Source organism: Geotrypetes seraphini, chromosome 8, assembly GCF_902459505.1.
Source record: "Geotrypetes seraphini chromosome 8, aGeoSer1.1, whole genome shotgun sequence".
Taxonomy (NCBI): domain Eukaryota; kingdom Metazoa; phylum Chordata; class Amphibia; order Gymnophiona; family Dermophiidae; genus Geotrypetes; species Geotrypetes seraphini.
Window position 1 is genome coordinate 130,591,737 of NC_047091.1, and position 17,607 is coordinate 130,609,343.

Below are 17,607 nucleotides of genomic sequence, written 5' to 3' on the forward strand. Positions count from 1 at the left end.
ACACTTGCGAGCTACTTTTAAAATGACCAAGTCAAAATGATCTACCAACAATAAAATTTTAAAAAACACAAATCACACTGTACGAAGAGAAAATGTTAATTATCATTTATATTCGAGGGGGTTTTCAAAGAGGTCAAGGCAGATGACTTTAAAATATGCAATGTCACCTCAGTAACAACTATACAAAAATAGACAAATATACCCCCTCCCCTTTTACTAGCGGTTTTTAGCACAGGGAGTTGCGCTGAATGCCCCGTGCTGCTTCCAATGCTCATAGGCTCCCTGCGCTATAAAATGCTATTGCGGTTTAGTAAAAGGGGGGCCATAGTGCACATTTTGATCATTAAATTTAAAATAAAATCATTTTTCTTACCTTTGCTGTCTGGTGAGTTCATGAGTCTCTGATTGCACTTCCTTCTTCTTACTGTAAATCCAATATTTATTTATTTCTGCCTCATGTATGCTTCCTCTCCTCCAAACCTTATTCTATTCCCCAACTAACATCTCTCTCTGTCCTTCCATGAGTCCAACTTTTTCTTCCTCTTTCCCTGCCCCTCCCCTCCCCTTTCTTTCTTTCTCTTTCTCTCCCTGCCCCCTTCTTTCTTTCTGTCTGTCTTTCTTTCTCTCTCCCTGCCCCCCTTTCTTTCTTTCTGTCTGTCTTTCTTTCTCCCCCCCCAAGCCACCACTGCCGATTTCTCCCTGCTTCCCCAACGCCAGGCCAGGCGCGTACAAGTGCCGGGCCCACAAGCCTTTCCCCTGACGTCAATTCTGACGTTGGAGAGAAAGTTCCAGGCCAGCCAGGCAGCGATTGGCTGGCCCAGAACTTCCTCTCCGATGTCAAAATTGATGATGGGGGGGAGGAAGGCTACTTGTCTATTGTGATCGACCTTTTGGGTACCTCTGGGGGAAGGGGGCATGCGTGTGGTAGGGGGGGGAAGAGGGCAGGGGGGGTGCCACCGCCCAGGGGCCACTCACCCTTACTACACCACTGAGGATATCCACAATGAATATGCATGAGATTTATTAGCATGCACATCCTCTTGTTCAAATTTTTTATTGAATTTTAGACAACAGCATCAACATACAATAATACAAGGATAGCCCTCTATCCATTATAACATCCGTAAAGTCAGATCCCTAGTTTATTCAGCAGACTGACAATACAAACCCATCAATCCCGAAACCCCTCGAAAATGAATTAAGTTACACTTTTTTTACAGCAGCTGCTACTTCGTACTTCCGAATTAAACAAACAACATTCTACCATGCAGTCTCAGATAATACAGAACTATTCTTCCATTCAGTTAAAATATGTTGTATTGCTAACCCCATTAATATATCGAACAACTTTGCTTCAGATTTATGCAAGATTATGGGTAAAGCCACAGACCGCAAGAGTATGAGCTTATAAGTAAATGGCACCTTAAATTGAAAAATATTTTCAATTCTTATCCACATGCTAATCTCAAACTGTTGCACATTGATGCAGATATATGACATATGTTTAAAAGTTCCCACCTCTATATGACAGGGCAAACACTTGTTAGTACCACTCCTCGACAACTTAGACACTTTATATGGTGTCCAAAGTGCTTGATGAGCTACAACAAAATAAAGATTGAATCACAGAAGCAGAAAGAGTTGGTCTGCAAACCCTTGTCCCAAAGAGCATCTATTCCTCCTCATCAACAGCTTCCCCCGTATCATGCTTCCATATATGCTCCAAAGCTGCACATACGGAAAACACATCGTCTGTTGCATGCAAACATCTCTCATGCATATTCATTGTGGGTATCCTGAAAACCTGACTGGTCAAGTGGTCCCTAAGGACTGGATTTAAAACCACTGGTCTACATGAATAGAAGCTCAGACAAGTTACTAGAAACCAACAGCTGACTGGATATTATTGCAGCCTAAGAATGCCTGAGGTCGTTTCCAGAGTTAACCATGCCTCCTTTCACCTTAGGTGTTCTAAGGCGCCTACATTTTTAAAATGATTTTTTATTTTTTTTTGCAAAAATTTTATTATTTTATAAATTACAACAGTGTATTACGTTTGATTGAATATAGCAAAATATTACAGAGAATACACCATTTCATACAATTAGTATATAGAATCATAACTACCCCTTCTATCAATTATTAATAATACAAAACAACTTTATTACATTAATATGAAGATTTAATATCCATTTTTCCACTACCTTTCCCTCCCTTACCCCCCTCCCATCCCAGATGTGTAATGAAAAAACTCAGAGAATAATACATTAACTCTTAATGTGAAGCAGCAAATAAAGCCAATGGACTCCATATTTTGTTAAATAAAACACTAGACCCCCAAACATTCTGCGTTCATTCTTTCATATTTATATGTATTACATACATTTGTCCACCAAAATGTATAGTTTAATCTATCATGGCTTTTCCAATTTTTCGTGATCATTTGAACAGCTATTCCAGTCAAAACCAAGAAAAGACGGCTTTTAAATTTATCAAGGGATGGTTTAACATGTAACATAGTACCACTGTTCTGCCACTAATTTCTGACAGGTGGAATGATCAGTAACACTCAGGAAAGCACCCAGACAATATAAAGCATAAACAATAACACTTTATTATACACATATAAGAATTAAATATAAATTATCCTCACCTTGACCCCAGACCCCATCCTCACTATTGTGAACCCCTACAATAGATGGATGGAAAGACCAAAGGACTGTCCCGTGAGACGTGGCCAACCGTCATGGATTCTACTGTCAGGGTCAGAATCCCGGTCTTATATAGGATGTACACTGCGGAGTTCATAGTAAAAGCATAAACAGCTGGTCCTGCTGTTACAATTAGTCCTGCTCTTTGGTTCTGTGTTTTGACAATACCCAGGTCAGGATGTCAGAAGGAGGTGTTTGCAGAAATTGTTTTCCCATGAGACTGGTTTCACTGTCCCTTTGAAGATCAAGGAGGTTAGGATGTTTACTGTCCCTTTCTTTTTGATGTAGTTTCCCATCTGTCTTTACTGAGGTTATTTGAGCGGCAAGGAGGTGTTGTATCCAGTTGTCATTCAAATAAAGGAAGTCAGGATAGGTGTTGCACTGTCTCTTTGATGCTATCAAGAAGGTGTTACAGAGGCCATCTGTCCTTTTGGTGTGATCAAAGAAGTCAGATCAAAGAGGTTAGGATCTACAATAAGCAATGTTATTGTAGAGACCATCTGGTCTTGGGGGTCAGGAGTTCAGGTCAGCAGATTTGAGAATACATATTAGTAAACAAACTTATCAGTAATATGCTGGGTCAGCAGACTTGAGAATACATAAACAAAATTATCAGTAATATGCTGGGGCATAACTGGCATAACATTCCACCCTTGGATTCTTAAGTCTGTTCCCATAAAAAGTCCTCCTAATAGCTAAACACCTTTTGTGCCATATCACAGCCTCTAGTAATAGCATCCCACCCATGGAGTGCAGTGGTAGCTTCAATATGATCTGCCACAGAATGCAAGTTATTATTTCAAAATTCAGTTGCTCACTGCAACACATTAACATTCTGTAAACATACTGAAAAGGGAGCTTGACTAGCAGGAATCACAAGTTCAACAGTACTAAGGACACATTGTTTCATTTCAAAATTTACACCATTTTCTATCTAAGGGACAGAATGTGATGTGGTTTTTAAATCAATGCGATAAAGTTAATTCTTTGTGATATCATTAACGACATGTAACATTAACTGATCATATCATAGCGTTAGTTCATAATTATGTACAGTATTTGTCACCCATTCACCTTCCCTTCTAAATACATCTGCTACTCTGGAGCCAAAATATGCTTCTTTGCCAGCCAGTATTTCAGAAACAATAGTATCTATTCTACTTTTAAGCAAAGGTAAAATGGGAAAATTAATTTTCCCTTCATAATTTATTTCCTTATGTGCTAAACCTGGTGTCCTTGCATTCCCTAATATTTCTTGCTAATTAGGCCTTTCACTTGAAAGTATCACGTATTGGGAATCATGAAAATTAATAATCTTATTAATATTATATTTGTGCTCTTACTCATGGCATACATTTAGGGTAGCTTCATATTCACCATCGATCACCGCAGTTATCTGGTATCCCATTTTTCTTAGCATCTTTGGTTAGGGTCTGGCTATGCTCCGGTTTCAATAGGCTTGCTATGCCACTCACATGCCTTCACTCATGTAAGTTTCAGGCCCCACCTCCAGAGACCAGCCCTAATGTGAAGTGGCAGGATATAGGCTCACTTCTATTCCCCAGTTGGTGCCACATAACAGCCTCATGGCACGGCACTGTATATCTGGTTGCGTCTTCATCTTCTCGGTCTGGTGAAATTTTCTCTTAACCCAGCATGTTAGCCAAATCATCAGAATGAGAGAGCAGAGCTGACCAATTTTATCACAAAAGGATGAAAGTCTATATGGAATAACATTTCCCAGTACGTGATTTTTCAAGGAAAATATTTCCTCATGATTGTTTATCTTCAATGCTTTAATTACATTAAACCCCCCTAGTGGTAAAAGAGAGTATAAGAGAAAAAGGAGAAAAACCACTTTATGTACAGAAGGTGATAACATGTGACACAATACTTGTGTGTAAAGTAGTATTTGTGTGAGATAAGAGAAACAACACTAATGCACTTAAAGGTATTCTGTAGGACATTCAGAAAATATACCTTTTTATGTTCTGGACATAATTATTATGTCATTTAAGAGAGACCATACACACGTACAGAATGTGATAACATTTGACACAATACTTGTGTGTAAGGTAGTATTTGTGTGAGATAAGAGAAACAACACTAATGCACTTAAAGGTATTCTGTAGGACATTCAGAAAATATACCTTTTTATGTTCTGGACATAATTATGTCATTTAAGAGAGACCATACACACGTACAGAATGTGATACTAAAATAACTTATGTCATTTATGTGCACTGCACTGTTTATACCTGGTAAGTTGAACACCATTTTACCAGGTATAAAGCTTTCTAATTATTTCTCTTCAGATATCCTTTTATAATATAACCCCTAACTAAATTATCATTGGGCTGTATAGAAACATAGAAAGATGACGGCAGAAAAGGGCCAAGGCCCATCAAGTCTGCCCACTCTATAGACCCTTTGCCCTGACCCACGTAGGGATTCCACATGGGCGTCCCCTTTATTCCCAAAATCTGGCACGCTGATGGCCTCTATTACCTGTGAGCCATAGCATAAAATCATTGTGAGCATGGTCTTCATAAGATACTTTCTGGTATGTGGGGGAATCTTTTTTGGAAAGGGATATGGTACCATTTGGACTAATAGAAGGGGTGGAATAAACTCTGGAAATGGCCAATGTGCAATGTTGGGGTACCCCATAAGCTAGAACAGACAACACATAACAGAAACAGACAAACACAGAGCTCCGGCATGCTTTCTTCCATCAGTAATGATTCAGGGTTGAATTTAATCTGTAAATAAGCACACTATTAATCAAAAGAGACACAAACAAATGTGGTATCCATTGGATTCCCACTATCAGGTCACATTGCTGGAAGTATTTTAAATGTGGCACAGTGAAATTGGTTCTCCGGACCATGTCTTAGATAATAAGCTTCTAAAAGAAAGAGAGAGATAGAAACTTAAGTTAATTGCTCTATATAGTTTTACTGGTCTTCTTTTCTATTTTCTTCCATTTCAAAGCTCTGTCACTCAATCGTAAGAGAATGCACGCAGGGAATTTTTAATCTATAAAATATACAAGAGAGGTTTATGTGCAGTTACAGTGGTTCACAATATTAGTGTTTTAGGTAAAAGACACATTTGCAAAATTACTTGGAGTGCAACTTCCTTATACTATCTAACAAAACTTTATACATTATAAAGGTCACTTAGCAATATTTCTACAGTTTAGCTTTCTCTATCACATCTAGGCATCTGTAAGTATTTTTGCTCCACTATAGGGATAGTAAAAATGCAAGCTGTCATGTTAACCCTTTTTTGGATATCTGGCAAGGAATCCCATAGATTAATCCCATATTGGTAATTGTCCAATTTTAAAATTTGTAAAATTTTTTCTTCCTGCTTGTATAATTTTCCTCCCAATCCTGATATTTATATTCCTACACCCCAGCGTACACTACAGCTTGTACCTGTTGCTCCCCAGGTTACTACTAAATATTTATCTCTACCTGCGGACACTGTTCTAATTTGGTCCAGGCACACACTGAGGCTCGCTACAGCTTGTACCTGTTGCTCCCCAGGTTACTACTAAATATTTATCTCTACCTGCGGACACTGTTCTAATTTGGTCCAGGCACACACTGAGGCTCGGCATTCACATTATTGATTCTCCCAACACTTCCACCCTTTTAAATCAGGATAAAGAATGGAAGCAGTTTCCTCAGGGGGAGCCGTTGGCACCCTCTCTCCTTTGTTTACGTGTGCTTGAGGCATAGATTTCTTTCCCAGTCCTCTACTTTTATACATTCCCCATAATGTCCTTGTATTTTTTCCATCTATTTCTTCCCTCTTTACACCATCTTTTATTAATGCCAAAAACATATTCCTCCGAGACACCCGCTTAGCCCTGTTTGAATTGGATTGTCCTGTTCTCTTTTTATCAAAAGTATTTTGAGGTCCCCAGTCCCCCCGATCTCCTAACTGTCGGATCGCTTCTAAGGCTTCCAAAATAGTCCTGTCTATTTGATTGATCAACAAAGTTATCTTTACCTGTTTGTATGCTGGTGCAGCATACTTAATCATTTTATTTCTCATGGACTCAGTAAAAGGTAATGACATATATGTGTCAGCGTGACCTATTACTAAGGCTGCCTTCATAGACTCCTCCTTAATTCTCATTTGAGCATCTTTTAATGTATACCAAATCTTATCATTTGAGGGCCAATCAGATTCAAGTGGATATCGCCTCGTGTCACCCCTACTAATTATTTCTAATAAAGACCATTGGGCATTTTTTGCAGGATAAGGATCCTCCCGTAACGCATTTTGTACTGCTATTTCTTGACTAATTTGAACAAATTTAGGGGCATCTGTGGCATCCCACATAATCCCTGCTGCGCCCATCTCCTGTACCCGAATTACCCATGGCATTAGTGGTTCCCCAGGCTGCTGTGTAAAGCGTGCCATCGTATCCATGACTTCGTGCTGAGTAAAGTCTTCCACAACATCATTTCTCCTCACTGGCTTTGCTTCTGAACTATCTGCCTGCGTTCCTTCAATACATATATCCTCCTTACTGTTATTAAAATTTGAATCACAAATTTCCCCATCCCGTTTGTTTGGATTCCAATTATCCGGCAGATGATAATTTAAGATTTTAACTTTTCTGTAACTCACTTTCCGCCTCCGTTTTTTGTATTTATATTGTGCATATCGCACGGCCTTATCCATTAACAACTTATTCTGACATTGCAGCATTCCAAAGGCATGCAGTTGATTACACCTATTCTTTTCCAGCTCTCCTGATTTCAATTGTAATTCCTGTTTAGCTTCATGCAAATTCCTCCAGTCTGACAAAATCATCCTTCCTTGTCTAGAAATTACTTCTTGCTCTTCTCCTTTTGAGATTTTCACCTTTTGTAAGGAGGCACATAATTCATGTGGATCCCCACTTCCAAAAGTACAGGATTCACACAATCCTGCTTCTACAGACCACTCAGTGGCCATTAATTTTCCCATAATTTCATTCCCATTTGGAATGGAGGGATTGGGAGCCTGCTCCTCCACCCCTTGTTTTCTAGTTAACTTTCCTGACCACATGATTACCCCACTTCTGGTACCAATTTGTTCTGCCACTAATTTCTGACAGGTGGAATGATCAGTAACACTCAGGAAAGCACCCAGACAATATAAAGCATAAACAATAACACTTTATTATACACATATAAGAATTAAATATAAATTATCCTCACCTTGACCCCAGACCCCATCCTCACTATTGTGAACCCCTACAATAGATGGATGGAAAGACCAAAGGACTGTCCCGTGAGACGTGGCCAACCGTCATGGATTCTACTGTCAGGGTCAGAATCCCGGTCTTATATAGGATGTACACTGCGGAGTTCATAGTAAAAGCATAAACAGCTGGTCCTGCTGTTACAATTAGTCCTGCTCTTTGGTTCTGTGTTTTGACAATACCCAGGTCAGGATGTCAGAAGGAGGTGTTTGCAGAAATTGTTTTCCCATGAGACTAGTTTCACTGTCCCTTTGAAGATCAAGGAGGTTAGGATGTTTACTGTCCCTTTCTTTTTGATGTAGTTTCCCATCTGTCTTTACTGAGGTTATTTGAGCGGCAAGGAGGTGTTGTATCCAGTTGTCATTCAAATAAAGGAAGTCAGGATAGGTGTTGCACTGTCTCTTTGATGCTATCAAGAAGGTGTTACAGAGGCCATCTGTCCTTTTGGTGTGATCAAAGAAGTCAGATCAAAGAGGTTAGGATCTACAATAAGCAATGTTATTGTAGAGACCATCTGGTCTTGGGGGTCAGGAGTTCAGGTCAGCAGATTTGAGAATACATATTAGTAAACAAACTTATCAGTAATATGCTGGGTCAGCAGACTTGAGAATACATAAACAAAATTATCAGTAATATGCTGGGGCATAACTGGCATAACAACCACAAATTATTGCTTTGTATGTTAATGGAATATCCAATTCTAAAACAATATTTATTTGTCCCCAAATTGATTTCCAGAAACTAAATATCAGTGGACAAAAAAAATAACAGATGATCTAAAGTCCTTATATCAGCATGACAGTGCCAGCATCTATTAGATTTGGAACTATCTAATTTTTGCAAACGAACTGGAGTCCAGAAAATCCTATGTAATAAAAATAACCATGCTTGCCTCATAGATGCTGACGCTGTGCATTTCAGCCTCCAAGTCCAAATTTGTGGCCAACGAGATAGAGAAATAGACTGCTTAATCTCGATGCTCCAAATATCTCTGAGACTATTTTTAGGTTTTCTATTCAAAAATTCAGAAATTAATTTATACCACTGGGCAGCCTGATGTCCTACTAAATTTGTCTGGTAGCAAAGGATCTGTAGGCTATAATAAGTTTTAAAATTTTTCCATTCAGGGAACCCACTCCGAATGGCCTGCTTCAACTGCAGCCGCCTGTACTGTTGAGATTTCAAAATGCCAAATGATTGTTGCAGTCGGGAAAATTCCAGCAGTTTCTCATTAGATATAACATCATCCAATGTTCGAATACCTGCCTGCATCCAATTCTTCCAGGCGATCCCAGCACCACCCACTTGAATCTTGGAGTTTAACCATAAAAATGATTAAAAATGATTTTTTAAATAGTTTTTTTTAAGGCTTTGCCAATTAAAGGGTCCTTTTACTAAGGCGCTAGCCATTTTAGCACGCGCTAAAAGTTAGCGTGTGCTAAACGCTAACAGGTTTGAATGCATCCATTATATCCTATAGACGTGTTGGTGCAGGTTAGCATTTAGCGTGCGCTAATTTTTAGCATGCACTAAAACGGCTAGCGCACCTTAGTAAAAGGACCCCTAAGTTAGGCGCTGGTAAGGCACCGACTGGCACCTAACTTAAGGTGCCTTTTATAGAATATGCCCCAATGCACTTATCTTTGGATGGGATACAGGAAGTGAAATATGCCAGAACAAGGGCTACGTTTGAATAAAGGAAAGTCACTTCATTCGAGGTCACTTCATGAAAACCAATCATGAAATTTAAACATTGTACTTATCAATACATATATCGTATGAAACTCTGCTCAGAGACATGAAGGCAAGTACTTTTCCTAAGCTAAGTGAAAGATTTTTTCAGAACTTTACAGTTATTATAAAAGTTAAGCATAGCTGTAATAGCTAGCAGAACAACAGTTAAATTTAAACCTGGAGTAAATTCGTTTGAACACTGCAATGATTGGGTGGTGAGGCAGAATACTTCGCCTTCATGTCTCTGAGCAGAGTTTCATACGATATATGTATTGATAAGTACAATGTTTAAATTTCATGATTGGTTTTCATGAAGTGACCTCGAATGAAGTGACTTTCCTTTATTCAAACATTGCTCTTTAGTCACTCAACAGTATTAATCTAGTGATTAAATTCTGTTACCCCTTATATATATATATATATTTTTTGGCTACGGCTATATCAGTGCCAGGAGTAAAGTTTATGAAACAATCTGGTTGGAAATTTGAGAATGATTACTAATATACAGAGCTTCAAAAAACTTTTGAAAACATTTTTTTTTAAATAAAAGCTTTTTGAATAAATAAGAAGTACTGATTAAAAGATGTGAAGTAATTAATAGACATTTGATTAATATGTTTAAATATGTTTTATATGATTATGTTTGTTTGTATTTTGTAATCCACTTTGGCCTAAACAGGCTATAAGTCTTTTAAATAAATAAATAAATAGCCAATCTAAGTGCCTAACTTACATTTTGTAATTGGCTTAATAAGTGCTGGTAAGTGCCTGACTCAGTAGGTGCCTACCTAGGGTTACCAGACGTCTGGATTTCCCCGGACATGGCTTCCTTTTGAGGGGTCCAGATGGCTTTTCAAAACCCGGCACTTTGTCCGGGTTTTGAAAAGAAATCGCGTCAGCAGGGGGCATCCACACATGCGCGGATGCAATGCGGTGATGTCCCGCACACATGTGCATGCATGTGATATCATCGCGTTGCATCCGCGCATGCATGGATGCCTTCCTGTCCAAACAGGCAGCGGGGGTGGGGCTGGGGGCGGAGCTTGGGCATAACGGGACGGGGATGGATGGAACTGGGTGGGCCTGGGGGTGGATCTAGGAGGTCTGGATTTTACTGACGTAAAATCTGGTAACCCTATGCCTACCACTTTGAGGTAGGCATCTACGCTGAAGCAACTACCGGTAAGTAGACATGGTTAGGGGTGGATTCGGGGCGGATTTTGGGTGTAGTTTCACTAAGGCAAACTCATTTAGGCCAAGAAAACGCTGTCCTAAATGTCAGTGCGCCTAAGGTTTTAATGCTTACTGGTGCTTAAGAACGCTTAGGCGCCACTAGGTGTGATTCTATAAACGACACCTAGTGGGTGATTGAGAGCTGTGCTCATGGACCTGGGGGTGTGGCATCGTTTATATAATCAGGGCCTATGTGACATAGCCTCTGTTTCTGAAGGTCTTCTTAGAAACCACTTTGATGCCTTTGAGAATAGTGTGTTGTCAAATAATAAAAAAGAATATTAAAATGCATGGAAAATGAGAAGTTGGGGAGGGGCAGGAAAAAAGAAGAGAGGAAGGGTATAATGAGAAGGGAAAGAGAGGAAGTGAGGCAAGGGAGTGATTGGTGAGGAGAAACATTTGAATAAGAGCATGTGCTGTTATTTTTGTTTCTTGCTTCCCTTAGGGGGTCTTGCTGCTGTGATTTATACCGACACCCTGCAGACTTTTATCATGCTGGTGGGATCATTTATTCTCATGGGATTTGGTAAGTAGTGTTTCAATCTAGACCTTCACTGCTGGAAAAGCAGTCTCTGCATTTGTCAAAAGTTTGCTCCATGGAGCTCATTTTTCAGAATGTATACATCTCTGCCTGCATGCGAAATGAAATAAATACTTCTCCTTAGACCCCCAAGACATGCCCTGGAATTTTGGTACAGATAGTACACTGAGGGAGAAATTCTAGAAACAACGCCTATATTAATTGACAAATGCTGTTTAAAATAGCAAAAAAACCCAGCAAAGTTAAAGCAGCTACTGGCACCTAATTAATAGGCACCACAATTGCACCTACATAGGCACTTTATGGTGCTTAACACCATAATGAGCATGGCTAATGCCGGAAGCGGTATTAGACACATAAGCACGATTCACAACAAAGATAGGCACCAGAAATGTAGGCCTGAAAACCCTGGCCTTAAGCTCCTCCCTCTGTATACTGGGATACAGAGGGAGGAGCCTAAGGCCTGATTGGCTCAGGCGCTTAAGGCCCCTCCCAGGTTGGAGAATGAGCGATCGTGCAGAAAACCACACGGTGAGTAGTTTTCTGCATCAGGTCGGCAAATGCGATCGTTGCTAAACCAGTCAAAACCAGTTTAGCCACAATCATTAGACGATCGCTGACTTTAGTGCATCTAGGCCTTAGCTCTCCATTGCCCCAGGTACAAAAAACAGATTATGAGCCCACTAGGGACAGAGAAGGTACCTGTATATACTATGTAAACCACTTTGGTTGTACCACAGAAAGGTGGTATTTCAAATGCATGAGCCATGATCCACTCATGTGCAAGTGCTGACGTGCACTTGTAAGTTCAGAAATATTATGTAACATGTGTAAGTTGCTGAGTTTTCCATATTATGATTATACTTAGAACTTCCTATTGCATGTGCTATTACATACAAATGCCTGGGCAGGTCCTTTTCTAAAATTACTACCGGAAACGTACACATGATGACTTAGAATGTGGACATTGAAATTAATGTGTCCATCTAAAATGGTCAAGCAAAAAAGGCGAAAGGTGGTGTCTTTTCAACCGGTAATTACTGGTATTATCGGTTGAAAAGACACCACCCTTGCCTTTTTTGTTTGAATGTTCTTCCCTGAAGGTGAGATGTTCTTCTGTTTGTTTGTCCATCTAAAATGGGCCTTCATATTTTTAATGTAAAAGTGATTTTTCTGTCCATTACTGTTACCTTTCAATGTCATTTTTGCTTCTTTACAAGAAAATGCTTTGAGGTTTTAAGCATTCTCCTGTTCATTTTTCAGCCTTTACTAAAGTGGGTGGCTACAATGCGTTTGTGGAAAAATACATGGATGCCATTCCGAATACAACCTTTTATATGCAAGGAAATGAGACTATACTTATTGATCCTAAATGCTATACACCACGCCCAGACTCCTTCCACCTGTTCCGAGATCCTATTACAGGAGACATGCCCTGGCCTGGCCTAGTCTTCGGTTTGACCATCCTTGCCACATGGTACTGGTGCACAGACCAGGTAATGCAAGAAATGTATGGCCGTAAGTGTGCAGAACCTGTGAAGGAACGAATACATACGTAGCTGCTAACTGTTTAGTGGTTGTAAACTTTGTAAATAATGGACATACTGTACAGGGCTCCTGGTTTCCAGAGTTTCTAAAAGGAGACATACAAGGTTCTTGGTTGCCCATAGCCTGTAATGGGAGGGAATACAAGGCTTCTAGGTATCCAGAGCTTGTAATAGATGGAATGCAAATCTCCTGGGCATGTAAGAGGAACGGGATACAAAGCTCCTGGGTGTCCACAGAGAAGCCAAGAATGAAGCATCTCAAGGAATGAGACTGAAGGCAGACACTTAGATTTTTCAGATGATGTGTCTGGGGTATAAATATAGAAAAATGTAAGTGTAGTGACATAAAATAATATTTCCTTCTCTTTGATGGCTCTAAAAGGATTTAGGCAGATTGGAGCCAAAGGAATTCTCTCTCCTTGACATTGTCTTCTTCTCAGTGGCTAACAGTATGTATATAAGTTTCACAGTACATGCATTCTGTGGCTTATTAAGAGGGGGCGGATCACCCCGGGCACCATCTTTGTGGGGGGTGCTGGTGCCTTTCCTCCTCTCCGCCTCCATGTACCTCTTTAAATGTACGCCGGCATCAGCTCCCTTTTGTCATCACGTCCTGGTCTTCTGAGCAGGGACTGTCTATGGTATGTTAAAATGTACAGCGCTGAGCATGCTTTTCAACGCTATAGAAATAATAAATAGTAGTAGTAATACTGGTCATGGGACCAGAACGTGACGTCAGAAGGGAGCCGAGGCCGGTGAACATGTCAAGAGATACACGAGGCCAGGGGGGTGCTCAAGCAGTGGGGAAGGGGGGGAGGGGCATTGAAGCGGCGGGTAAGAGTGGGGAGGTGCATGGTGTGGTGATGCCAGGCGCCACTGCCCTGGGCGACAACCTCCCTCGCTACACCACTGCTTCTAGGTGCAGGGAAAAGGGAGGGGGTCGGGTGAGGTAAAGTGTGCATGAAGGTATGCTCAGATTTCTTCCTACTGGTGGAATCACTTGGCTTTTCTTCTCCTAGTTTTCCTCTCATGAAAGCTGAGGTGAACTGAGGTATCATAAGTGAGAGGAAGGCTTAGAGCGAGAAAGCCCTCAGACAAGTGTGACACGCTGCTAATGAGCGAGACTTGGGCATCTCAGCATTCAGGCTTTTAAAAGTGTGGATCTGGATGAATCATTGAACATAAGAACATAAGAATAGCTTTACTGGGTCAGACCAATAGTCCATCAAGCCCAGTAGCCCATTCTCACGGTGGCTAATCCAGGTCACCAGTACCTGGCCAAAACCAAAGGAGTAGCAATATTCCATGCTACCAATCCAGGGCAAGCATGTCTTTCTCAATAACAGATATAGACTTTTCCTCCAGGAAATTGTTCAAACCTTTTTTAAAACCAGCTACGCTATCCGCTCTTACCACAACCTCTGGCAATGCGTTCCAGAGTTTAACTATTTTCTGAATGAAAAAAATTTCCTCCTATTGGTTTTAAAAGTATTTCTCTGTAACTTCATCGAGTGTCCCCTAGTCTTTGTAATTTTTGACGGAGTGAAAAATCGATCCACTCGAACCCGTTCTACTCCACTCAGGATTATATAGATCTGGATCTGGATGAGCCTTTTTGTGTCCTATTGACAGGTTATTGTGCAACGTTGCCTCTCGGCAAAGAACATGTCCCATGTGAAAGCAGGATGCATCATGTGTGGCTATCTGAAGCTGCTGCCCATGTTCCTAATGGTTTTTCCTGGGATGATTAGTCGCATTATTTATACAGGTGAGTCTGGTCTCATACATGTTCTGAATCAGTGACGTGCTGCCAATTTCTTATCCAGAGCAATTTTTAATTCTATCTTTTCATAAAAAGACAAAGTCATATTAATATAGACAGGTTACTTGTTATATTACAAAATATTTGGCGGAACTGTCTGAAGAACAGGAGACCTGTAAATAAAGGTTTATTTATTAAATCTGTACCGGCATAGGAGAGGGTGTGGCACGGTCCAGAGTCACTCAGAGTGGTGAAAGTGAATCAAAAACACTTTGATTTACAGTATATTCATAAGTAGGTAAAGCCTGTTTCCTTCATAGATTGGATAAACTTAAGAGCCAAAGTCTTTTAAAGTTCATTTAATAATTTTCCTGCACTACCTTTATCTTAAAGGTTAATCAAGAGCAAGGTTCTAAGGTCTATATGAATTAAGCTTCTGCTGCTTAAAAATATGTGCCTCTTGATACATTGAACTGGTGCAGCTTGTGGCCATGCCAAAAATTGAGGAAACTTAGAAACATTTGGAAACCCTAACCATGAGATCACTGAAAGAAACAAGAGCTAAACTGAGGTGATCCAGCAAACAAAACCAAATTTAAACATGCTACTCCCACAAAGACCTCATGGAAAGAAAACCTAGGGTTAGATTCTATGGATCTGATATTCAGACTGTGGGATGCAGCCTGGCTACCTCCTGCGGTTTACAGCGATCTTGGATATTCAATGCCAGAGCTGTATCCAGCCACTGGCATTGTATATGCGGGTCAAGATTCACCTCAGATTTAGCCAGCCAAAGCCCATTTTCAGTGGCTGGCCAGCTAAGGCAAAGTGGTGAAAGACAGAACTGCTTTTTAAGTGGGCCTATCTAGCCACAAGTCTTAGCCCGCCAGCCACCTGAACATTGGCGGTGACTGGCTATGTCATGCCGGTTCCCGGCCAATTCAGTGAATAGGACATTCAGCAGGAGATAGCCAGTTGCAGATTCAAACCCAACGCTGCTCCTTGTGACCCTGAGCAAGTCACTAACACTTCATTGTCCCAGGTACGTTAATCATATTGTGAGCCCACCGGGACAGATAGGGATAAATACTTGAGTACTTGAATGTAAACCACTTAGGCTCCATGAAAAAAAAAGTGGAATTGAGTGGCAACTGTGGGAAATCCCACTCGTGTATTGTACTACTTTAGAAAGCTCTGAAAGCATTCTCTGTCTGGCCTGGGCACCATCAGATGATGTCAACCACTTATGAAGACTGTAAACCTCAGAGAAAATCCAGCTCGCTGCAGGAGAACATAACATAAGAACATAAGAACTGCCATCTCCGGATCAGACCCATGGTCCATCGAGTCCGGCGATCCGCACACGCGGAGGCCCAGTCAGGTATACACCTGATGTAGTTTTAGTCACCCATATCCCTCTATGCCTCTCGTAAGGAGATGTGCATCTAATTTGCCTTTGAATCCTAGCACAGTGGATTCCTTAATAACCTCCTTTGGGAGAGCATTCCAAGCGTCCACCACTCGCTGTGTAAAGCAGAACTTCCTGACATTTGTCCTGGACTTGTCCCCCCCTTAGAGAAAATGGATAGAATGTGATTCTGGATGTCTTACTGGGGGAGAGATGTATGCCATCTGTGAAGTGGTAACCATTTATTACCAGCTTCTGTGGATGCAGGAGGAGGGAGCCACTGCTCCCAAAAGGGGGGGAGGGGTTATTTTAAAGTGGACCATGCTTTTGGAAGCAACCAAGGATGGGAGTACAGCAGAAATGATATTGAATGTCACTAGCCTCAACCCATTGCAAAAAGAGGGTGAGGAAAGGTGAGTTCTTTTTTTGTTATTGATGTTTTTGCTACTGTACTTAATATATATGATGGTGAACTTTGAAAATGTGTTTTCATGTTGTAAACTGCCTTGAGTCCTTTTGGACAAGGGCAACAGAGGCACCAAAAATATAAATGCTGCATGGCAGGACTGAGGTGCATTGGCAGAGCTGTGTCAGTACTCAAATAGCAGGGGCTGCTGCCTGGCAGGAGTAGGGTGCATTGGCAGAACTTTGTGTTGTTTTTTTACAGATGTGAGCAAGTACAGCATACAGAAAGGAATCAAAATATACAGAAAAAAGTCAACGACACCCACAAAAGAGTGCACATGCCAATAGAAATGGGAGAGATGATTTTTTTACATTACATTAGTGATTTCTATTCCGCCATTACCTTGCGGTTCAAGGCGGATTACATAAGATTTACCAGGAGGTTACAAGAATTGTAGCTTTACTTAAGAGTTGTCATAGGGATTACATATGAATTACCTAAGAGATTGTTGGGAACTTGAGGTGATATATGTTGGGTAGTTAAAAACTTTTTAGATTTGAAAGGGGTAAGAGAGTGAGGTGGTGGAGTTTGGGAAGGAACTGGTCTTATTATATAGGTTTTATGTATTTTTTGAAGAGTAGGGTTTTAGTTTCTTTCTTGAAGGTTTTGTAGTCTGTGGTCAAAGATAGCAGATTGATGATTTGCCTGTCTAGTTTTGCTGGTTTGGTGGCTATTAGATTAGTTTTCTTCGTTTGACATTTTTGGTTGGTGGGTATGTGAATAGTGAGTGGGTTCTCTTGTGTCTGGTTGAGGTGGATTGAGTTAGTCGGTTGTTCCAGTAGGATGGGATTTCTCCATTAATCGCTTTGAATAGTAGGCAGTAGAATTTGAAGTGTACTCTTCCTTGAATTGGTAGCCAGTGTGTGTCGTGGTATGCTTCTGTTATGTTATGAATATTTTTTTAATGAGTAGATGAGTCTTAAGGCTATATTTTGT

The 17,607-nt window shown here is 40.5% G+C and overlaps 1 protein-coding gene across 1 annotated transcript in view; it reads left to right on the forward strand.

Annotated features, from left to right (window-relative positions):
* Positions 1 to 17,607, forward strand: part of SLC5A1 (solute carrier family 5 member 1) — a 110,911-nt gene that overhangs the window by 76,267 nt on the left and 17,037 nt on the right. Inside the window, exons 7-9 of the mRNA XM_033956554.1 lie at positions 11,393 to 11,473; positions 12,752 to 12,984; positions 14,668 to 14,803. Of these exons, the coding sequence (XP_033812445.1) occupies positions 11,393 to 11,473; positions 12,752 to 12,984; positions 14,668 to 14,803 (450 nt within the window). The remainder of the gene's footprint in view (positions 1 to 11,392; positions 11,474 to 12,751; positions 12,985 to 14,667; positions 14,804 to 17,607) is intronic.